This window comes from Nannospalax galili, unplaced genomic scaffold (genome assembly GCF_000622305.1).
Source record: "Nannospalax galili isolate Female #2095 unplaced genomic scaffold, S.galili_v1.0 scaffold206, whole genome shotgun sequence".
Lineage (NCBI taxonomy): Eukaryota > Metazoa > Chordata > Mammalia > Rodentia > Spalacidae > Nannospalax > Nannospalax galili.
This window is the reverse complement of record NW_008358101.1, coordinates 4,725,840-4,751,374: the sequence shown is the minus strand read 5'-3', so window position 1 is coordinate 4,751,374 and position 25,535 is coordinate 4,725,840. Positions and strand designations below refer to the sequence as shown.

General features: G+C 37.0%; 1 protein-coding gene across 1 annotated transcript in view; it reads right to left on the bottom strand.

Moving 5' to 3' along the window:
* Adgrb3 (adhesion G protein-coupled receptor B3) overlaps nucleotides 1–25,535 on the bottom strand; it is a gene marked incomplete in the record, with an annotated part of 857,756 nt that overhangs the window by 490,837 nt on the left and 341,384 nt on the right. The window contains 2 exon segments of the mRNA XM_008856279.3: nucleotides 5,606–5,712; nucleotides 6,080–6,181. Of these exon segments, the coding sequence (XP_008854501.1) occupies nucleotides 5,606–5,712; nucleotides 6,080–6,181 (209 nt within the window).

Sequence of the window (25,535 nt, the reverse complement as noted above, 5' to 3'; positions counted from 1 at the left end):
TTCCCTAATTAAAATGTAAAAATAAAGTGAATTAGCTCCCTTTTAAATAATGTGCTAAATATTAGTATAATGAAGTGCCAGCCAAATTTGTGACATGTGAAAGGTTTTAAGGGTATGGAGAAAAATTCATCTGGAGATAGGGATAGGAGGGAAAATAAACAAATGTATTCTCCTCTCTTTTTCAATCCTCACATCCTGTCTTGGTTTCTCTGATTGCACGCTCCTTTAACTAAAGTTCTATGACTCTCTTTAAAAGATAACCAATAAATTTGAGGAGAAACCAGGTCCTTAAATCAAGATTCAGCCTCTTTGATATCTCTAACCAGGACGTTAAACTTTCACCGACTAGATAAATTACCACTTCAAATTGCGTTTCCTTAATGACAATTTGAAGAACAGCAATGGAGAACTTAAAGAACAGCATTCTAAAAGAGGAAATGTATACCTGTCTCTGTATAGAGGGTCTTCCATTAAGGTAATATTTTTAGACTTTCTCAGGCCTCCTTAGGCCATCACTCACTCTTCTCCAGGGAAGGAGGTGTGACAAACCCACCTGATGGATTTAAGAGAAAGCCTTGGCATGCTTGCTTCAAACCGCTTCACATCAAGATCTATTCCTTTGCAGGGGCGTACCTACATATCATCTCACTCAAAGTGTGTGTGTGTGTGTGTGTGTGTGTGTGTGTGTGTGTGTGGTGTGTAAACAAAAGTGTGTCTGTGTGTGTATACTTTGTGTATACAGAAAAGTGTTTTCTCTTTCTTGCTTTGTGTGTGTGCCTATCTGTTATATACAAACAAAAGTGTGTCTGTGTGTATGTTTTGTGCATAAAGGAAAGCTCTGTGTGTGTGTGTGTGTGCCTGTGTGTGTCTTTGTGTGTATGTCTGTGTATATGTGTGTGTGTAAGAGACTGAAAAAGGAAGAGGAGTGGGTGTCTGTATTTGTGTTGTCTTAAGAAAACAGTATTGAATCACATGGTTTAGCCTCTTATCTCACAAGGTTTCTAAGCAAACTTCACAGGTATTAGTTTATAGGAATTGTTCTGTAATGACCAGATAAGTTCATGAACTGATGACCTCAGTCACTCCATATTGCTACAAATTATTGGATTTAGAAATTGTATTTGAGGTAATATTTATTACTTTTAAACGGTTAAAAATCACGAGTGATAACTGGTGTACCACTCTCTCAGAACTCTCCAGCTGGTATATTTATTTTAAATAAGAGAAGCAGCATCTATGGACTGTCTAGAGTGTACTCAGCAGCGTGTTCCACATTAGGGAAATTAAGGCTAAAATGCCATGGTTCTTGAACTTAAATAATCCAAACTTAATGTTCAGTATTATTGATAATTGGTTTTATACTTTAAACTGATTAAGGACTCCTTTTGTCTATTCACACTGGTTTATAGTTGAGAGATCACAGGACATATTCAACTATAATTTGATATTAATAAAACTTCATTTCAAACTTAGCTATTGTTGCTTATTCATGAAACAGGTATAGATACATGCTATGTGTATGTGTATATGTCATATAAATTAAAATTTACATGTTAAAAAGTTGGGAAATGTTAGCCTATTGTCATACTTTGCTTTCGGTAGCTGTGATAATACACTCACCAAAACTAGGTTGAACAAGAAAGTGTTTATTTGGCTTATACTTTGGATTATCATTGGGAAAAGCCAAGGCAGGAGCCCAGAGGAAGGACCTGAAGCAGGGACCATGGAGGAATGCTCCTGACTGCCATGGTTCCTCTGGCCTGCTCAGCTAATTTTCTTATACATCACAGGCCCATCTGCCCAGGGATGGCACAATCCACAATGGGCTGGGTCATCCTACATCAATAGGTGACTAAGAAAATGCCAAAAGACATGGTCAAGGTCAAGTGGATGGATACAACACTTCAGTTGAGGATCCTTCTTTTCAAGAAACTTTAGTTTGTGTGAAGTTAACACAAACTATCATACCTATATATTTTATTTTATTTTATTACTTATTTTTTTATGAGTGTATTACCTGCATATATATGTGCACCCATGTCATGCAATGCCTGTGGAGGTCAGAAGAGAGGATCGAATCCGCTGGAACTGGATTTACAGACAGTTGTTAGCCATCATGTAGGTGCTGGGGAACCAAACCTGGGTCCTCAGCAAGAGCATCCAGTGCTCTTAACCCCCGAGCCATCTCTCCAGCCCCCATGCCTATATATTTTAAACAATGCTCTGCAATATATTATAATTAAAATTTAACTAACTTTATGGATGTAGAAAAGAAAATAAAATCTATCAGAGGTTGAATGTTCAAGTGCAAAACTCTGCTAGAGGGAAAAGTGTAGTCTGTAAAGTAATTATGATTTGTGAGGATTTCAGATTTCTGTGTCATAAGCACAACTGAGCTTTGCTTCTCAGAGCTGGACTGACGGACACAAAAGGAGCGAGTCTACAGGGAGGTTGTTCTAATTTCTATCTCCAACTGACTTTATAGACTACAGATAATGACGCTGACATGTAAGGAAGGTTGTCATTTAAACTTGCGCTCAATCCTTGATCTGATATACCTCTGAACATGTAATGGAGAAGATTGCGATACTTAGGTAAGCATGAGGTGTGTGTACATATACATGTATAAGCCTGTATATTTCTATATGTGTAGGTTGTGTACTTCTTCATGCACACATGTGCATATTCCTGTATGTATAAGTAAATATAATTCATGTATCAAATTTCTGTAGTATCTGTCTTCTCTCTCTCCCTCTCTTTGTTTTCCTCCCTTTCTATTTATCCATATCTATATTACTCTATAGGTATTTCTTCTTAGCAACATGTGACATCCTAAAATTTTACTTTTAAACTTGGAAGAAATTTTCTTGGAAACAAAGATATTAATATCATAGTTAACATGGCTTTTTAAATAATTTGAAGATAGTAAAATAAATATTCTTCCCCCACCAAACCTCCAGAAATACTAAAATAAATCACTACCATTCTGTAAAGAGCAGACTAAGATGAGTACAATCATAGGACTTGAGGACATGTGACCAGCAAGTGCTGTACCCAACACCAGAAGCTAGAACAGATGATTTCAAATCAAAAGCTCAGAAGGTTATGAGCCTTAAGAAAAGAGAATAGATTTGGAACAATTGTACCTGGGGTGTAACTTTCCTTCTTTATGTCTCTTAATCAGATTGCCTTCTGAAGAACTTCATTTCTTTTCTGGGCTAAGATGGACATATTCACATGGATGTTCATATGAGGACTGGAGTTGATTTATGAAATTGACTCACAAGTGCCTGGGGAACAGTGGAAGCTGAATAGCGAGATGCTCTGTTCTAGCTTTTTAACAAGGCCATGTGTACGGTGGCTGAATAATAGTTTATCAATTACATTAATTTTACAGAATTTGCAACTTGAAATTTCACAGAGTTTACCTATCTCCAATATTAAATCCCCTGCACTCAAGAAATGCAAACCCATTTGATATTCTATATAAAAAGAAGTGTAGAAAAAACTATAAAATAATAAAACTGTAAAATAATAAACAAGTAAACAAAATAATAACATAAAAACTCAAAAGTCATATTCATTCTTGACTAATTTGTAAGGACTGGTTTATTATCATTTACTTAAATCATGAAATTATTCTATTCCTTATCATAACTAAGAATGGGATATAGATATAATTAGGTAAAATAGAACATGGGATATACTTCATTCGTTAAGCATTTGCCTGACATACATGAGGACCTGAGAAAATCCCCAGTCCTGCTAAACAAAACAAAACATAAAAAAAACAAAATGCAACCAATTAAATTAAATTAAATCTATTGTCTAACATTAGAGAAAAAATCCATAAAAATGTAATCGATAAAATGATTTTGTTAATAATTCTGAAATATTGTGGTCTGACTCGATGGCAAATATCAGAAGAGGCTTGCATCCTCGATTCTGCACAGGACACATGCCAGCTCAATCAGACAAAGGCCCAGAGTGGAGCAAGGGAAATGGATGGCAGGTCGGCACTACTCTGGGAACTACTGGAGACTGATCACTACTGGGTGAGTGTGAGCAGGCCGTACCAACAATCTCTAGATAGGCTGACTAGACTCCAGTGGATGAAGTTGCATCAAAGGACATCTGGGTAGAAATGCTTAACTGGATAGGACTTCACATGTATAAAAGAATACATGAGGTCTGGTGGGAGGGGGTAGGGGAACATAGGTGGGAAAGGGATTCTAAATTTGATTACAAACTGTTGTATGAACTGTACAAAAGCTCAATCATTTTTAAAATTAAGTTATATATTGTATTCTTCCATTATGTGTAAATGCTATTATATATACATATATACACAAAAACTACATTTAAAAAATTGTAAACCAAATATAATCTAATACCTTTATATACCAAATCAGCAAATAAACTGACGATTATCTGGCTATACAGGAAAGTATATAAATGTATACATATTTATAATGCATATTTATGTAACATATAAATGTATATTTATAATAGAAATAAGGCTCCATTTAGCCAAATAATCACTTATTGATGTACACATATAGACATCATCTTTATGTATTACAACGACAATAAGACACTATGTACTTAAATAATTACCAATTTAATTATTGATTTTGTATGTGAACGCATTAGACAGCATTTGGTTTTGGATTTCATAACATGAGTTTTTATTTTTCTGGTAATTAAATAAGTACTAATTCCATTAGTTGGTGAAGTTATTGCATAAGCACCTCTTCCATTTACAAACAAAAATATTTTCACCATCTTTAATGTGTGTGTTTTTGATTGGCATTGAGAACATGAAAAACAAACAGAAGCCCAGAGAAACATGAAGGTTCTTAACATCATTGTGTTTGGCATGGGATTATATTTTGTGCTATTCTACACAATTTTCACCTGCCATTGTGTGGAGACCCTCGTGACTGTCAGAATGAAGGGCGAGCAGCCTCCAATAATTACAATGAATTGACTTGAACAATACCAAGCAAAATTTAGTTGTGCTCAGAATATTCACACATCACATTCAATGAATGGCTCAAGGGTACCTGGGAGAGGAAAAGCCATTTTCTTTTGGAAAATTTGGCCATATAAAATTTTGTGAGTAATTAACTTTCTAACTTTCTCTGGTGCAGTAATCTCTCATTTTCTTCATGTCTTAAACTGCAGTGAGAATTTGACATAGTTTTGTCATTCCCTAATTACTGAAAATGAAAGCTGCTTAATTAAAAAATGTATAATGTTCTGAAATAACACATATAGTATTTAACAAAGACTTGAATCAGCCATGATATACAGTTGAACTCTTTCGTGTGAAGCTGAGTAACAGATTTTGTTCCAGTCTTTCTCCCATTAGACAAGGAATAATTTCAGTTAAATTGCCAAGATCCATAAAAACCCAAGCCTGAGGAACAAAACAATTTAGCTCTGACTTACAGAAATCAGCTTCCTATCACTTTCTTTTTTCCTTGGGACATTTATTCAGAGATTTTACTGATTTGATTGTACAACGGGAGGTTAAATTCTCACATAGTGATCATTAGCAAAAAATAAACAGAGCAAGTTGGAAAGCTGGCTTTGCACCTACTGAATGCTGCAAGTGTCTGTACTCATTGGATATGCATCTTGCAAAGCTCGGCTGTTCCCAGAAGGCCACTCCATGAAGACTGAGAGAGCAGCGTCTGCTAGTGGTGCCTGCATGTCACAGAGAACAGAGAGAAGCTTTATAGCACAGTGCTGGAAGGCATCTCACTGTGAGGCAGGCTACAAACTGCATTTATACATTTTCTTTTTTGCTTTAAAAAACGTGCACATGAAATTGCTACTTCGAAGAGTTTTATAATGTGTGAGTCATACTGAGTAACCAATGCATCAACAATATTTTCTAGGTCTCTTCATCGGCTCCATTTATGAAGCATTTTACTAAAATTGCTTCATCAACTGCTTATTTGAACAGACTTATTTAGAGATAAACAACAGATAGCAGGACTTCCTAAGCAAATGTAGCATGCTTTTCTGGAATGCAAGCATTATTTAGGCTGGGTGGGTCCTTTTACTGTACCTGTGGCATTCAGTGGACATTGGTTGAATGCCAGGTCGCCTGCAGGAGTCCTCTTCCACACCATCGACATAAGGTAATCCTCGGGGCATATTTCATAAGGTGCTGGAATTTCAAATACAGGGATGTGAATGTCAGTAGTGTTTGTCTCCTTAAATCCCGGCAATACATGATTCTTAGATGCATCTAAATGCAGAGCTCTTTCGCTTTCTTTAAAGAATATTAATGACTGAAATGTTAGGGATATATTCATAAACAAAAAAAGAGATTTCATTTGAGCGTCTCCTATGTCCTCTTGGTTTCTTTTGAAATATCTTACTGTGTGTGTTTTTATTAAATAGCCACATGTATTTTCCTATAAATTGAACATGTTTAAGAACATTAATAAAAAGCCTTTTAAAAGTCATATTATTGTGTGCTATTTTTTCCAGTGAATCTACTTTGTACTGGAACTCTTAATGAGAAGTACTAAGATTAAATAAGCACAAGGAACAAATATATATATATATATGTATATAGAATATGTATCTATTACAGTATCAGAGTAGAACAAAGCGCCTAGCACATACTAGACAGGTGCTCTACCACTGAACTATACTCCCAGTCTAAAATATTTGCTTTTACTTTTTAAAACATTTTTAAAATTTTATTTTATTTTTATTTTATGTTTATGAGTGTTTTGTCTACATGAATGTATGTGCATACATACACATGCATTGGACTCCCTGGAACTGGAATTACGGATAATTTTTATTTACCATATGTGTTCTGAGAACTGAATCTGGGTCCTAGCAGCCATCGAGTGCTCTTAAATGCTGAGCTATCTCTCTAGCCCCATGCTTTTATTCTTTAATCATGAATAACCACAGTAGTCATAGTATATTCTATGAAAATATAGTGATTTGATCTTTATGTTTTACAATTTTGAAATCTTAATCAAATTGCAGAGTACGAGACTTAAAGAGGTATTAAAAATAACATATGGAACCACATTAAAATGAAAAACCTAATTATCATGGAATACAGAGATCTGTATACGTTGTGTTAAACCTGTACTTTTTCTCCTAAAGAAACTACTGTTGAGATTTTACAAACAACTTTGCCATTCACATCTCCATATTACTGTTTTCACCATTATTTTGGGACTTGTCTAATTTTCCTATCTTTGTGCCACCTATACCTAACAGTATGTCTGGCATACAAATGCTCAAAACGGAATGAACAATGACAAATGGATATTTCTATAAATGCCTTGATAAATGAGAATGAAAATAATAGCCTGTAAGCCTGACCATACAGTACACAAGATTTGATCTCAATAACTTAAATAACCATGATGTAATTATTACCACACAAACCTAAACGAATATGCGAGTGCAACTTCCTGGGAGAAATGTCTTCTTTTCTAATACACTATTTAAATCATGCCGACAACAATCCTACTTCAGAATTTATGAATCCACTTTAAAGTTTTGAGTAAATGAAGTGAAATTGGACATATAAATTTCATATATATATGTATATGACTCAAGAAGGGTGAATTGGTTAAACATGTGGCATTTCAGAGTTGCACAGTTTATCACTGATTGCCTCTCTTTTAACTTCTTCATAGATGAGACACAGAGGGTGCAAGGAAGTGGCTCCTTCACAGTGGCAGACATGGTGGAGGTAACATCAGTGTTGAATCCTAGGGTTTTGACTCCTCAGTAGCTTTGTTTTGGGTTTCCAAATACACCTATTGCTATTTTGAATGATTTAAGATAGTCTTCTGCCTCTAGTGTAAGTGTTTTCGTTTTAGATTCTCATTAAAGCTTTCGTCCTGTGGGTTCTTTGTTTCATGGGTGGTTCAGTAGTTGATTTTCTATTCATCAGCCTGTGTTCATATGCCATCCTCTTCATCTTTCAGTGCTTTTCTACCAAATCTAATATGATTAGTTCAGTCTGCACTCACAGGGCCTTCTATGCAAGTCCTTTATATTTTTATTTCTCTCTTCTGGAAAATACTTTCTTTAGGACCTTGGAAAGCCATTTTCTTTTATGCTTGGACTGCTTTCTTGGTCTCCTTCCTTGCATCTCCTGCATAATTATGTTATGTGAAATACTCTCTATATAGTTTCAAATTTAACAACAATCATCCTCATGTTAGCATTCACTGACACCTTTGCTAGATTGTTAGAGTCTTACATCTCTGAACTCATCTATTCTTCCCCAACTATGAATTAGAGATGACACTTCTCATTTACCATGTGGGAAAACAAAGGTGCAGAGTCAGAAAAAAATTTTCTTTTTCAGATTTCAAACCTTCCCTTTACTATATGTTAAATCTGGAGGAGAAAAAGAAGTGCACATGAGGATTACTGAGTGGGGAGGAGTCACCTGGCCAGGGTATCCTGTCCTCATCTCTATCAGAAGTGAAGCCATGTCTTCCTGGTCCCTTTTAGGTATTAGCTGTTACACAGGGCATATGTGTTGTGCTGTGGGTGACAAGGCCTCTTTCTGGGATTTAAGAACAGGATCTCTCACTGAGTGTGTCCTTGGGAAGGGCAGTGATGCATAGATATAGAGTCATCATAATTCATACATTCAGAAAAACAAAATAGCTCACCACAAAACATGTATAACTCAGGTTAGGGTAAGAATAGCTTCTCTGAACAATTTCCTTCCCTAAGCAGCTCAAGAAACAGTATAGACACCACTTAAATGATACTGTAGCCACCACTGAGTCAAGTAGCCACAGCACGCCTATCACAGAAGCAAGCTGTGAGATGCTGTCCTGACTGTCTGATCTGTTGGAGATCATGTGCTTCTGTCTTCTGCTGCCTTCACCAGCCACCTACCAGCTGATCTTTCAAGCCCAAATAAGTATCTCCTAAGAGGAGGTCACGGTATTTGAGGGAAAGCAAAAACAAGAAACAAAACAATGATGGAGGAAGTTGTCACTATAGACCTATGCAACACTCACATTAATGCCAGTGAAGGCAAAGCAGTGAGAAAAAGAAGTAAATCCCACAGCTGCAGTAAGTAGACAGTCAGTTGAGGTCTGAGTCATAACTTTTGCTTATTATGCTGCACTCCTGTCTGGACACAAGCTTGTACCTTCAGCTGTGAACTAGAAAAAGTAATGTGCTTTTTTTGTTTCAGATGTCTTTCTTGGGTTTTAGACTGGCAGAATCAAGAGCTGAGTCTGCTTTTTACTTGACTATTCCAAAGAAAACACAAAGCCAGTTTGCTGACATCATCCCTCCACCCTGCACTACCTCTTATTTCCTCTCCTCATAATTCCTAACTCTGAAACTGATATCCCAAATGTTTCCCCATCACTCAAAACATCAGATTCATCTTCTTCACATCCTTCTTTTCTTCATCTTCCATGATTTCTTCATGTTCATCTTCTGTCCATGAGTTTATCTCTGCCGCTTACCCAAGTAGCCGTCCTGTCTTGTTTAAATTAGGAAACAAGTTCACTGTGCTGCACTTACCTAACCTACAGTGCTGCGTGAAGAAAGCAAACTGCATGATGGTTCTTTCAGTCAAAGGGAAAAAGTCGAGACAAAAAATTAAATGCATAATTGCCTCAGTACATCTAAGATCTTCTAAGAGCATTTTACACATTAAATGATAAATCTTATTGTGATCCAAAATCTGAAGGATCAAAAAAAGCTTTCTGGAAGAAGTGAAACTCTGTTGAGACAGTATGAGATACAGTAAATGTTCCAGGCAGAGGAAGCAGTGCATGTAAAGGCCAGGAACGCTAGTGAGACTGGAGAGATAAGAGGTTAGAGAACGCAGAGCTCTGCGCATCTGAGCAAAGGCTGACATAACTCAGTTTTCAACTTTGAGATCAGTTTTCCTTCAGTGTTTAGACTAGATGGGAAAGACCACAGAAGAAGCTAATTACACATCACTCTGATGACTTCAGGAATTACGGCTGGACTGAAGATAAAGACAGTTGGTGTAGACAACTAAACTGAGGAGGTAAACTAAATGATGTGGGGAGTGAGAAGGATAAAGCGGTCAAGGATGATGCCTGCTGTCTGAGCTGAGGAACTGGGCATAAAGAGATGCTAACTCACTGCTTAAAACTCGCTCATGGTTCTGTAGTCTTGACAGGCAAAAGATACATGTGTTCACTGTGATGAAAAGGTGCTTTGGGGAAACCTTAATCTACAATGACTCAAATTTATTTTCCTCTGCATTAATAACTCAGAATTGTGGTCATACCCAAGTATTCTGCATTTATAATTCTCTACTTCTATATCTCTCCTTCAAATGATCTCTCTTCACACTTTTCAATGTAAAAAATTCTTTTTATCTTTGCAACACAGCTTAAATGCATTTTTTTTTCTGAGAAGCCTTTTTCAATGCCTCAGTTATTTAATATATAAATTTAACATTTCTCGGGCGTGGTGGCACATGTCTTTAATCCCAGCACTTGGGAGGCAGAGGCAGGTGGATCTTTGTGAGTTTGAGGCCAGCCTGGTCTACATAATGAGTTCCAGTACAAGGAGACCCTGTCTCAAAAAGACATTTAACATTTCTCCCAACAGACAAATCTCCCAACAGACAAAGTATATGGCTGTGTGTGTAAACCTCTCCACTTCCAAAATGATAATTTTTAGAAGGCTAAAGATGTTTTTGCTTATTTCTTTCAGTTTTCAATGAGTGCTTAGTATATAGTAAGTACCAAAGTAGGTCTTCTATGTAAATTATTTTTTACTGAGCAAGCATCCATCTATAAATTCCAATGACAATGGAAATGCTCTATATTTTCACGGTCTAATATGGTAGCCATTAGCAAAAATATGACTATCGAGTCCTGAAAATATAATTAGTGGTTCTCAGAATTTAAATCAAAATTTCATTTAATTTTAATTATTCCAAATTTAAATAGCTACCATTTTGGACAATGCTATAAATAAATGATTATGTGCTTAAATAAATTCAATTACAAACCACTATAGAATACTTTAAAATGGAAAATTACTGTGTTAAACTCAACAAAATATGAGTTTATTACATAAATAAATGCTATATAAAATAACTGGCCTATTTTAATAGTATTATGAGAGTAGTTTAGTATTACCATTACACCGATTACTTTCTGTTTTTTTCTATGCATTCAGGTTCTTTTTCATTTTTTTTTTTCTCTTTTCGTGACAAGGCATCATTATACAGCTCTGACTGGCCTGGAACTCCCTATGTAGACCATGCTGGCTTTGAAATCACAATGATCCACCTCCACTGCCTTCTGAATGCTGGGTTTAAAGGCACGAACCATCACCATCAGCTGCAGTACCCTTTTACACTTTTTACGCCACTTGCACTGTCTCATCGGTTTTCAATGCTTTCAACTGTAATTTTCTTCAGTTCCACTGATGACATTTGAAAAACATTTCATAAAACTAGAAGCAAAAGCTTCTAATATGTTCTGATTCAGTCTTCATATAAACAAGTGGAAAAGTAATTTTGCACACTGAACTACTTCATATCCCTGTACCGGTTTCAGAAAGCTTTTCTCAGTGTTATTAAAGGAAAGACACGTTCTTTCCCTGTGTCCTCCAACTGTCCACCGTGTGGTCAGAACATCTAGTCATTGCATAGATTAACCACTAGATGGCAATGCTGGGATAACAGGCCCAGCTGTTTTACTTTTGGGTCTGCAGCTGAAACTGATGTTCAAAATCAAGATTGGTAGCGGTAGCAACTGTCTTCTGGGAAATATGTGTGTCAATTCTTGATTTTCTTTAAAAGGCTCAGGGAAAAGCAGAATGTCTCATTATCATGTAAGTATAACATGTAATGTTTAAACCTGGCTGTGATTAGAACCTTGAGTCAAGGCCCTCTTATCTCAGCTCCACTGTCTCCAAACTCACTGCAACCTCCACTGCTACATTGGCCTCCTGGATGGGTCCTTGCTCAATGCCCCTGGCAAGCTCCCACGTCATAGCTTATGCATGCGATTCTTGTCCATGTTGTCCTTCCCCACTGTCTTCAAACACCTGCATCATTCAAATTATCACCACCTTTAATCCTAATTCAAATACTCCCATTCCATTTTTGCCTCTGACTTTCTATTCCCCAGCACACTTGTCTATCAGCCTGTATACCTACACTTGTCTATCGGCCTGTATGCCTACACATTTTTTTCTAGCCCATGAATTTGTTTGCATTCACTGGCTACGAGATCTCTATTTTTTTCAGCGGTGTTAGTTTTTAACATTACAAAGAAAGAAGATGTCTTGAAAATACATTGATGACGTGTGTGTGTGTGTGTGTGTGTGCACGCAAAATGGTCTGACAGTAGTCATTCTTGTTAGGATCAGAAAGAGAGGTTAGATACAGTTAATTTTAATCAAAAGAGTTTTCCAGGGTGTCACATATCAAGTAAGTTGATCTTGGGGTTATAGCTGACTTAGTAAGAGCCTATAGATTTCTATTTAGGATATCCTGATGTGACCTACATATAACCTAAAGAGAAACCCAGCACATAAATGTTAGTAAAGGTTGATGACAGGGTCCAGGATTTCCAGGTTGGGGTAATAATGCCAAAACAAATTTCTCATCAACAACGATTTGACAGTCTTTGAAGATTATGTTCTTTGAAATATAGTTTAGAAAGTCTATTTATGCTCCAAATTAAATCAAAGGCATCTTAGACACTGAAATATAACTTTACTTTTCCCATCTTAGTGTCACTTCTAGAATCCATTCAACAGACATTTATTGAGCACCGGTAATATCCCAGGAACCTTGTTAAAACTGTACATAAGACAAATGAACAGGAAAATTCAAGGTCTCTCAACTACTGCAATAGTAAGAGAGACAATAATCTAAGAAACTGCAGTAAAATATGATAGGCACTATGATTTGGGCCATCTTGGATACTTTAGAAGTATTCACAAGATAAGCTTGCAGGTGAAGAATTTCTGGAAGTTTTCTCCAAGCTAGGGTATCAGTAATCTAATGATCAGTAGGAGTCTTTCAATAAGGCAGGGGCAAGCATTCCATGGGAAACGTTTGTGGGAAGACCCAGGGTACAAAAAGAAAGGACAGAATGAGCATAAGTGGGTAAGAACAGGAAGAGGATGGGTGAAAAATGAAAAGATGGTTATAAAATAATGGTCATACAGCTGTATATGAATTTATTTAAAGCACAAGGGAAATTCGTTATAATTTAAATGCCATGCTTGCAGTTTGGAGAATGGATTGAAGGACAACAGTGAGACCAAAGGCAGAGAGGCAAAACACAATCCCTATGATGCTACTAAGGTGGACAAAAAGAAGCACAGGAAGGAGGAAATGGATAGATTAAAAGTCTATCAGGAGGCATGGTGGTTCAGTTCAGTGACTGACTGGATGGAGTGAGGAAGCTTAAGGAATAAAAGACGGAAGTCAGGTTTCAGAGATGAATGTCCAGTGTGCTGCATCCTGAGCTATAGTACCCGAAGAAGAGAGTACTTGGGGATGAGATGATGAAAGCAGTTTTTTGCCTTTGAGATATCTGAGCACATCAAGGTGTTCAAAAACAGTGGGTAAGTGGAACCTAAGCTTGGGAGAACAACCTGAGCTAGAACTAGAGATTCATATCATTTTCTGTGGCATGCTACCTGTGAGTACCTTGTACATGAGAAAGTAGATGCAGATTTCAAAATAAAAATGTATGTGTGAAGTAATATGAAAGATTCTGGTATTTTTATGTCTTAACAGCGTGAAATAGCAAGTTTGCTCATCACTCGTCAACTGCAAGATCCACTGGTTGCTGCCAGTAGCACTAAGATAAAAACTCATTTGTAAGATACAACTCTACTTGAAGTCACAAGTAGGTAGTTAGCATGCTCCCTTAAACCAAGGTAGCAATTACCTAGTGATTAGCTGTTAATCTGTCTATTCAAACTGATTTTCTGTCTCTTAAAATTAGCAGAAATTATACAGGGCTTAAATCAATTTGATATGGAAAATTAGTTTTCACCTCATATGCTAGAATTTCAGCATTGAAGAGGAATTGATTCTAAACTATAGAGTTGGCATGCAAAAGAAAGAAAAAATACATGCACTACTCATGACCCCCACATTTTAAATTGTACCTGCTTGCAAATCATGAATTACTGTGTTTTGTGAATTCCTTGTGCTAGGGGAGGCAGAGATGAATGAGGCAGGGTCTGTCTGTATGCTTATAAGTCTTAGAGCTCTGATTTCAGACATGGAATATGACGAATTCATGCTATTGCTAAGGTCTGAGGAAAACAGTGTTTATGAAGTTTCATACAGTTTTGTTTATTTCAGAGTGTCTCAGTATATATGTAGCCAGCTTGACCTGGTATGTGCAATTCTTCTGCCAGGCATGCTCCACCAGTTCAGTTATAATGCTATTCTTCTAGAAAAATGCTTTTTATCTGTCTCAAGTTATAATCACATACAATTATATCAGCTACATATACGTATCACCATGAATGACTCTTCTAGGTGTATTACCCATTAAAATTCATCAAATTCCCCTAATAGTCTTCTGAAGCAAATGGAATTGTTATCTTCATTTTTAACAAGAAAGCAAAGTAGAGAAAATGACCAAACCCAAGGCTACTCAGCTACAAGGTGGTAATCTAAGGTCAATCAAACAGCTAAGTCCTTTCTCAGAGAAGTTTACTCTGTCTCTAAGCATAGAGGCCTCCTTTTGTTCTGGTGATAACCTAGCTATATTACTTTTGATGCAGCAAATAATATCTTTTAATTTTTTGCTATATTATAGACTACCTATTTGGAATTTGAACAGTACCTTATTGGTAATAATAAAGTAACATTTTATCACACGTCCCCAAGCAAATTCTGTTGGTTAATTCTATATTTCAGTCTAGCATACAAAATAACTCTAGTTTTTTTTACTTAAAGAAGTTAATAAGGGACTGGAGAGATATCTTATTGGTTAAGGGCACTGGCTGCTCTTGCAGAGGATCTGGTTTAGTTAACAGAACTGAAATGGCAACTAACAACTCTCTTGAACTCCATTTCCAGGGGATTTTCTGCCCTCTTTTGTCTTAGGCAGGCATTGCATGCATAGGTGCACTTACATATGTGCAGGTAAGACACTCAAATGCATAAATTTAAAGAAAAAATTAAAAAGAAAGTCCCAAATTAGAAGAAAAGTTAATTTTTATTTTGAAGCATAACTCCAAGTTATCCAGAAGATTTGATAGAGAGTATGCACAAGATTTTCCTAGGAAACTGGATTTGCTTGCCATGTTATATTAAGAACAGCAAAGATAACTGTATCTTAACCTTCTCCCTTTAGCGCATAGATGGAAAATGACAACTTGGAAGCACACTGGAATAAATAGGCAAGACTACTTTGGGACCTGGGACCACTGGCCACAGCCTCCTTCATGGCAAGTGCACTCAGCTCTTCAAGACAATGATTTAGGTCCACTGCTACCAGTCCCAGATTGCTTCAGGGAGCTCTGGCCTAAAAGAATAAGTGGGGCTGACATTTGGGGAAACTGAACAACTGAGTACTGAAACTGACAAATATAACTACCTCTATTTCTCAATTACATATTTATGAAGAAAGAAGAACAATACTGAAAATTATAACTACAAAGCAAAAATGCATATTTAATGAAAATGCCCATGTAATCAGTTAATCTTGGTAAGGACATAACAGAATTTTGAAGGAGTAAAAGATTATAAAATATCAGGCATTAATATCATAGTTATTGAGTTTGTTGTTGTCATTGTTCTTTTTTGAGACAGGGTCTCCCTGTAGCCCCAGCTGGCCCAGAACTCACTATGTAGGCCAGGCTGGTCTTGAACTCACAGAGATCTGCCTGCCTCTGCCTCCTGAATGCTGGAACTAAAGGCATGCACCACCACTCCCGGCAGCTATTGAGTTTTAGTAACATGCCTTCATAGAAATGTTTTCATTAGTCTAGTTACAACATTTATGCTATGGAATGTATACTTAATGACCTATTATACCCAGTAAGGATCAGCAGAGAGTAGGGGATTTCTGGCTTAAAACAGAGTTCTCATTTGCAATGTGTTAGAATTCTAGCTAAGAGATATGATCATAAGCACTGCTGGTAACACACAATAATAGAAGCATAGGTTATCTTTACAGGGTCTCAAGGAAAAAGAGCAGTCATAAGATGGAGGAAAGGAGAAGAGAATTCATTAATGGATGGGGTCCCAGGAGGATCTCATATCAACAGTCAAAGCCAGAGGGGCACAGGGACACTCAGGGGTTAAGAGGGTTAACAATAAGAACAACAGCATGAGGAGAGAATGTATGCACCCTTGTCTCCTGAAAACAGAGAAAGGCTAGGACTCATCACATTACACACATATCATACAATATATGCTACACATTTATGATCAAGAAGAGAAAGGTAACATTTTAAAGCTACTGGAGCTGACATTAGGAAACATACAGATATGCCAGGCGTAGTAGGGCCAGCCTTTAATCCCAGCACTTGGGAGGTGGAGGTAGGTGGAGAGATCTCTGTGAGTCTGAGGTTAAGCTACTCTATATAGTCAGTTCTGGGTCAGCTAGGGCTATATAGCAAGACCCTGTCTCCAAACAAACAAACAACATAACAAAAAAAGCCCAAAAGCACAAAACCCTCAACAACAAACAACAACAACAACAACAACAACAACAACAACACAACCTTCTCTAAACAAAAACAGACAGACATAGAATCTCGGGATTTTATGGTATATACTGAGTTTGAGAAGTAATGAGAATCTATGCATTGTTTTTGAGCAAATGAGTCAGGTGACTAAGGCCATAAATAGGGATGAATGATCAGACAAGCCTGCTTAGAAGTCACAATGTGGTTGTGATAATGTTACAGTAGCAAAAAGACCCTTAATACAAAACTGTTCAAGAGATAAAATTCTCTGGCCTGGATGAAGACCCAGTTCTGCGGTTTTGCCAGGTCACAGGACCATTCCTAGAAATCCTGGTTCACCTTAAGTCACACTAAAGAGCTAGGCAAAATGGAATACACAGTGTGTTAATGAGATGGTGGATTTTTCCTGCCCAGAATCCCCACGCCCTAGTGCAGTACTTATAGACAAGTATAATCTCTCTTTTCTTCTATACATTTTTTTTCTAAACATGTTTTCCCTAACTCCCCAGCATCTTGGATATCTTTATTCTCTGAAGTTCCCTTCCCCTGTGCTATGTGTGGTTCCCATTGTATGTGTGAATATACAAAGAAAAATCAAATTTTTCTTGGGCTCCAGTATTCTGCCACTACTAACAGGCCAAGGGAAGAGACAGACACAGGCCCATCTAGGAACAAATCTGATAAGGTAAGGTTATCAACAGAGAAGGGGTTGCTGGAACCAGTTATCACTTTAAATGACAAAGGATTTGCTGTCCTAATAGAAAAAACTCCCCTTCTTATGTACAGCCTGAGTGGATGACCTCTAGAAAGGTACACGAGGCATCTGCGAGAGATTTAAGGGAAAGGTACAGATTTGTGGGTACTTATCACAGAGTTAACAGCTGATGAAGGAGACAGTACAACCAAAGGAAAGAGTGAGGGACAGATTTGGTATGACTCACATGTCAGGATGTGCAGGGACTCAAAGAGAAAGAGAAATGTTAAGGATTAGTTTTCAAGGTTAGCACCTTGTTGAGCACTGAAACTACAGAGTTGTATTAATTAATTTTAAATTTAAAAATTTTAAAGGTCTTCATTTGCAGACAATTTTTAAATGTATCCTAAAATTTGTTAATTTTTTTTACTATAATAACATTTGATATAGAAAGAAGTGAAAAACAGTAATAAGTGCATCTTTACTTTCTCCTCGATTAGAGGCTCATCAGCATATTCCAACTATTGCTAAATCGTACAAGGTAGAACAGCAGAAGATGACAACGAATTGATTTTTAAGTTTTTACCCTGGAAGAACATGAGAGTTCCTCCAAAGTCTCCTCCAATGAGCTATCTGGTAAGACAAATTGTGGTAATAGTTTTCTCCATAGCAACAGGCAGCAGTAAAGGACTTTAGTGCTGTCTGATTTGCACTCTGAGGTTTTTGGTCCTCAGTGGTTTCCTCTCAGTTCTGTCCATAAAATTCAGCTGGTTTGTTCAGGAACTGTAGAGTGAACTAGGTTTAAGAAAAAACAAAATGTGCTTATGGAGGATTGGCTATTACTTACTAAGCAATAGACGGTCTCTCTCATTCAGAGACTATTTTCAAATTCCAATTTACTTCCCTGCTTTTAACATACATCTGAGGTACTTGAGAAGAAGAAATAAATCATTTTTGATGAAAGAAGTCAATACCTAGTGCCATCTACTGTCAACACTGAGTTCACTGATTTTAGGTAAATAACTGGTGAGAACACGTGGGTGGCAATATTTGCTATGATTGGCTGTAATAAAATCAGTGAAAAGAGTTGATCAACCTTTTGAAGAACTCAGTAGATAACATCAATATTCCTTAGAAGATACACAGATAACATGTAGTGGCAGAAAATAAAACAAAGTCAGTAGGATTTGTGACGCCCTCCAAGCAGTAGGAATGAAAAGGGTAAAACAGGTACCAGCTTGTAAACAACTATGATTTTTTTCCTTCTTTGGGCGCAGAAATGAAAATTTTAAACTGACATATACGAATTTCCAACAATAATTACATGAAGCCTCAAAATGGAGTGACATATACCATTTAGAACAATTTAACATATCAAACTTCCTACACGTGCCTCTCCCAAGAACAAAATGTTTGTACTGGATGTGCCGGTCTGCTAACTGGCACCCAAGGAGAAAACAAGTCCATATAAAGGGATATATCACCTTCCTCCAGACAACCCTCTCACACCATGTGCAGCAAATCTGCACATGCCTATTGCAGCTAACTACGCTGGACTACCACGGGAGTCTGTGAAGACATGCCCAGGAAGAGGGTACGGGGATAAGGCCAGAGGACTCCATCCTGCTTCCTGGCATTGCATACTTTTACATCGAACTTTTTCCAATGATACTTACATTCTTTTTCTTGCTATTTACGGAGCAGGACAAATGAGAACTGAAGAACCAAAACTTGGACAAAATTGTATTTTATTATCAAAAATTAATTTATTACCCTGTTTTTCTTTAAATGAAAGATGTCTTACTTTTTGTTGAAAATTGAGCTTTGAGTTTTAGAAAAATTTGATACTGGCTGTCTATGTTTGTATTACCAACAAATTACAGACATCCACCGTCATCACTCGTGAAGAAGCATGAGTAAAATAAAATGTTTCAATATGTCCAGGACGGATGTGAACTTTTCCTCAGTGGAGCAGAAGTGGATGATCACATTCCATTTCCATGTTAATTTTACCACAATATCATTTACTAGTATCATTTTACTTTAGTGGGTCTTTGCAATCTAAAAGGTGATCTGGACACATTATCATCAGCATCACCTTCTGGTCTATTGGAAATATAAATTCTCAAGCAGCACACAAGTCCTACATAATCAGAGCCTCTGGGCCTCTGGCTTGAGAATCTGCCCTTCACCCAGCTCCCTGGATGAGTTTTAGACACACTGAAGGATTAGAAGCATAGCTATAGACAATGGTAGGAGGTCCATCCAAAAATTAAGAAGCAAAGTAGGTAGGTGTTTGTGTTTTTTAATTCTTCCTTTCTGCTGAGGCTAACATCAAAGAAAATATATACAAAAATGAAAAAGATGTGCACTCCTGTATCTCGTTGCCACTGCATAGTGCTTACTACTCCATGTTGTATTTGTAGAAAGCTTGTTCAGGTCCAATCCACAGAAATGAAAAGAAGTCTCTCTTCCTCCCTGAATGACATTCCTCATAAGTGGGGAAGGATTGCCCATATTCACTGTATTACACTGTTCCAATGTCTTGTACAAAACCATGGCAATGTTGAAGACATATTTTGCATTTCCAACGACCAGTGTTACTACCACTCTCCTTTGGCATGAGTTTCAGGAGACAAATACCACAATACTTGCTACATTTTTGGCCTCACTGGCTCGTCATGTCTCCATTTATAACATGTCTATCTTATGTCACAGTTTTTTTCTGAGCACAATTAACCATGCAGGCTTCATTCTAAAGTTACGAGCAAGGCAATTTTGATTCTGAAAAGTATATTCTATCTATAAATTAAGTATAATATCTATTTGTAAGTGATAGATTCCATCTTAGCAATTAATGACTAAAGAATAATGGAGATTGGTAAGGATGTCCCAATGGAACCAGCCAAGTTGTTTGGCCAGTCCAAAGGTAATATTTGATTTCTGAATAAGGATCAGGAAAATACTAGACAAATAAATTAAAAATTATATGTTTCACAATGTAATAGCAAAGTAAAAGTAGTGAATTTATTACCATCCTTCCATTTAACCATCAGAGCCTGAGGTTATAAGATGAGATTGAGATAAATGAAATCATTATTTAGCGAGCTTGACCAATTTAAAAATTGGGACACTTAATTATCTCCCCTGGAGCTATTCTATTTCCCAACCAGTAGTATCCTTAGACTAAAATTTTGATTGTGTAGTTCTCCTGATCCTATTGATGAGAAAATGTTTATTCTATGCATAGTAGATAATGCAACAGCTTTTGATTAAATCTAGATGATTAATCATCATTCTCATTAGTTATCTAGACAAAGATGTACATATATTATATTTCTCCTTCTTGACAACACAGGGTCTCTTGACAAACTTGATTAATTTGTTTTTGCATTCAAAATAAGTGAACCATACAAATAAATAGTGGTTGTTCCCAGAAATCCAAAGAAAACTTAAGAATGAATAGAGCTAAAATTAATACAATAAAAGCTGTTTAAAGGAAACGTTTGTTGAAGTTTCGTTATTAACAAAAAGGGAAATGCCTTAGTAACTGTTAATTTGGAAGCTTTTTCAATCTACTTTGTCAACACATAAGTCTGATGCAACTCATTGGCTAAAATTAGGAACATTCCCGTTACAAAAGGTATAATGGTGCCCACAGAGAGAAAATACAGCAGGATTAGAGGATTGGAGTATGGCATATAAGTCAGGTCCATTGCAGAAAGCTGAGATATTTATAAAAACCACTGGCTTGATAAAATAGAATGACTGCATATGGGAAGTTAGAGGATATATCAAAGCAAAGGTTGTATAATTGAAAGCACCTATGTCATCTACAGAGATAGGCACTGTTTTGAAATTAACAGGTACTCTTTGATGCATAATGTATTTTCTATTTATTTATTTAGTTAGTTATTAAATTTTATTTATTATTTTTTATTTTATGTGTATGTGTGTATTGCCTGCATGGAGGCAAGAGCACCCGTGTCATGCAATGCCTGCAGAGGTCAGAAGAGGCTGTCGGATCCCCTCAGACTGGAGTTACAGACAGTTGTTAGCGGTCATGGGGGTGCTGGGATTTGAACCTGGGTCTTCTGCAAGAGCATCCAGTGTTCTTAACCGCTGAGCCATCTCTCCAGCTCCGGTCATTTGTATTTATATGAAAGTATCAGATTAAAATGGTTTTAATATATCTCAATTTTCTTTAATTCAATCATTCAAGAATTAGGATTCATTATGGAACTGTTTATTTGAATGTACTTTGTGGTTCTTTTTAAATCACCTCACTGGAAAGAGTAAAACAAAAATGCTACTCATATCAAAACCTGCATCATATAAAAAGTATCCTTAGCTTTATGTCCTAATTTTTTAACCTGCCTTAAATCACAAAATCTAATAAGTAAACATAGCAAGTAAAATGTACTGTCTTTCTTCCAAGCAGATTTGTAAAATGTTTTCCTAACAGCAGGTGGCAATCTTTGTAAATCTGATTGCAGCTGAACTCGTTTACCTATGCAGACGAAATGCAGTCTGGACAATTACAAACCTTGGCATGCCAAGACTGGTTTAGACACCTTCAAATTTTAATAGGGTCTTGCTTAATCATGCTTGATTAGTCTAATGAAATTTTTCCTATGGAAAAATAAATGTTTTTGTTTAAAGCTTGTTAGTTCTCTCGCAGCACAGTGATTTCACAGTGTTAATCTGCCTAAGCATTCTTTGCATCAGAGGACTGCATGCTATTTTTTTCTCATCATGCCAATTCGCATTGCTTAAAGAATTAACAAAATTAATTTTAGATCTCATGCTCAAAGTAAACCTGTTGACATATTGCTACACTTAAAAGTCTAGTTTCTGAACTGGTGAGATGGCTCAGCAAGTAGACTGCTTCCTGCCAAGCCTGATGACCTGAATTTGATCCCTGGGATTCATTCACGTTGCAGAAAGAGAAAACTGACTCCTACAAGCTGCCCTCCTCCCTGTGTGTGCTTAATGTTCCTGATTCCTCTACAATAAAATAAACAAATGCAATGAAAAGAATCTAGTTTCTGCTGCTATTTAGAGTGCTGAACTGTAAGAATTTTATAGAATTCTAATCATGGAGAAGTACAATGCTTTGTCTGCAGGAAATCTCTTAGGATACTTGTGGTTTTGAATTGAAGTGGTGTTTATGGATAGAAATTAATAGCTTCTACACTGCAAAGAACATCAAAGATCTGCCACTAGCTGTACTCACTAAACTCCTAGCATTCATGTAGCCGAAGGGAACAGGGAAATTTCTCATTCTATTAGTTACTTGTCTTGTTGCTGTGATAAAAAATATCCTGGCAAAGGCAACTTAAGAAAGAAAGGCAACTTAAAGAAAGTTAGAGGGTACAGTGCTGGCAAAGGCAACTTAAGGAAAGAAAGGTTTATTCTGGTTCATAGTTAGAGGGTACAGTCCATCTTGGAGGGGAGGTCATGGCAGCTGGCGTTTGAGATAGCTGTCACGTTGGATCCGCAATCAAGAAGCGAAGGGAAATGAACTCTAATGCTCAGCTCTCTTTCTTCTTTTTATGCGGTCAGGCAGCAAGGGTGAGGCCACTCACCTCAATTAGTTTAATCTACAAAATTTCTAGACATGACCAGAGATTTGGTTTCAAGGGGATTCTACATTTAGTCAAGATGATAATCAATATAAACCATTACAAGTCTACCCACGGTGAACTTGACACACAAACGTATCACTAAGTATACTCTCCATCCCTTTTCCCCATAGGCTAATGCAAAATGCACTATACCAACTTCAAAGTTCACAGAATTTATACTAGTCCTCATACTGTTCAAAAATCTTAAATCCAAGTCTCATCTGAGACTCCAGGCACTCTCTTAATGATGAGCTCCTATTGAAAACAAAACAAAACAAAAAAACGAATTCAGACTTCCAATATACAACGGTACAGATAAACATTCCTATTCTAAAAGGAGGAATGGAAGCATATCAAGGAATAATCAGACAAATTCCACAGCAAACAGCAAATCCTTATGTTCCATGCCTGGCATCCGGGGCTTGTGATGGAAATCATGCAGGCTCCAAAGAGCCAAGGTAGCCCCACCTCTCCTGCTCTGCTGCCTGCAGCTTACCTAGCTTCTCTTGTGGGCTGATTCCATGCCATGCCTCCAACTTTCTTTGGTGGATATCCAATGGTTCTGGCCTCTTCCAGCATCCAGGGATATCCACTGCTGCTTAAACTTCACCTCCACAGCTTTATGCAATAGCCTCTCTGGGCCTCCTTGTGGGGACTAATTACACTGCCTAGACCTTCAGCTCTCTGGAACCATGATGCAATCCTCCATGAACCCTCCAATCTTACATCTTTCATGCCTGCAAAACTAGTACAGTATGGGTAATGCCACAAAATTTCTGCTGCAAGCCTAGGATGGAGTCTGACCCTCTTGGACCACAGTGGTATCACCTTTTGCATATTGACCCTGGGGGAAACTTCCCTAATCAGTTACTGTCAAGGAGCAGGAAACCCCTTGAGTGATATTCTCAGTTGAGGCTCTCTCCTTTCAACTGAATTTGCATTTTCACAAGATGGAGTCTTTAGTGGGAAGGGTCTCACCATCAGGGAAATTTTCTTGTTTTTCCAGTGCAGCATGTTAGGTTTCTCTTTAATGGAGATAAGCTCCCCAAAACTGACAATGTTTTGTCGTCTTCATCCTCCTTGTCAGAAACTTAAAACATGCATATCTTTTCTCTTCAATGTCTACATTTTACCACATTTCTGCTTTAAAAATTAGTTTATTACTGTGTGTTCATGTGAGTGTGTGTGTATATGTATATAATTTTATTTGTAAATATAGGCACATGCATGCCATGGTGTACATGTAGAGGTCTGATGACAACCTTTCAGGAAGTGATTATCTCCTTCCACTGTGGATTCTGGGGATGGTTGTCAGGCTTCTGTGGCAAGTACTTTCACCCACTGAGACTGTGCTTCACTCTTTGTTCTCCCTCCCTGTAAACCTGGATGAGAGCTGTAAGCAGTAACCATGCAGTCTGGATGCTCTTCTTTTCTGAAATTTCCTCCACCAAAAAAAAAAAAAATAGCTTTACTTAAGTTCTCAGAACATAGTTAGAATACAGAATGATTTCTAATCCAGTTTCTGGCAGAGCCCTTGTTCCCTCTCTGAAATACAATGAGGTGGACTTCTATTGTTCACATTTCTCTCAGTCTTCTAGTCTTCTAAATTCCTACCAGAAATTCCCATTAAACTCTGCTTATTATATCTAGGGCTTTTCTAGCCCAGTTTTCCAAACTATTTGACATTCCTTCTGAACACCTTTCCCAAAGCCCTAAGACTCACATGGTCAGTTTTGTCACAGGAAGGATCCCACTTCTTAGTATTGGTTAGTATCTGTGTTAATTAATCAATTTGTTTCTGTGACAAAATATTCTGACAAAAGCAGCTTAAGGAAGGAAGAGCTTATTTTGGCTCACCGTATGGCAGCAGGAGCTCAAGGTAGATGGTCAGATGGTATGCACAGTCAGGAAGCAGAAGGAGGTAAAAGCTGATACTCACATTGCTTTCTCCTTTTAAAAAAAAATCTGGCAGTCCTGGAGGATTTTTCCCACCTCAATTAACCTAATCTAGAAAATTTTTCCAGACTTCTCAGAAATTTGTCTCCAAAATGATCCTACATGTGTCAAGTTTATAATCAATGCAAACCAACACACTCATAGAATGACTGAGAGAAACAAGACTCTTTCATGTTCTAAGTTCATTTCAATGTGTTATTTAAAAATCCATCCTATGCCTCTTTTAATGTTTATAATAGTTTCACCAATGATATCATCATTGCAATCATCATTTTCACTTGCTTCCTGAGTCCTCAGTGTCTCAAAATTATTTTAAGGAAGGAACCTAGAAATTTGAAGGAGTCTTTGATGGAACTGATCTTTTAAAATCTGGGCAATTTCTTACTTTATTGTTTTCTGCATGCCTCTTTCATTAGCCATTTAATCTTATACTTTCATTTCAAAATATGTTCCCTATAGGAATTCTTTTTATAGTGGAAAATTGGACAAGAACTGGTAAATTGAGATGTATCAGGTCATCCATCAAGGGTTAAATTAATTAGTCATAAAACTAAAGT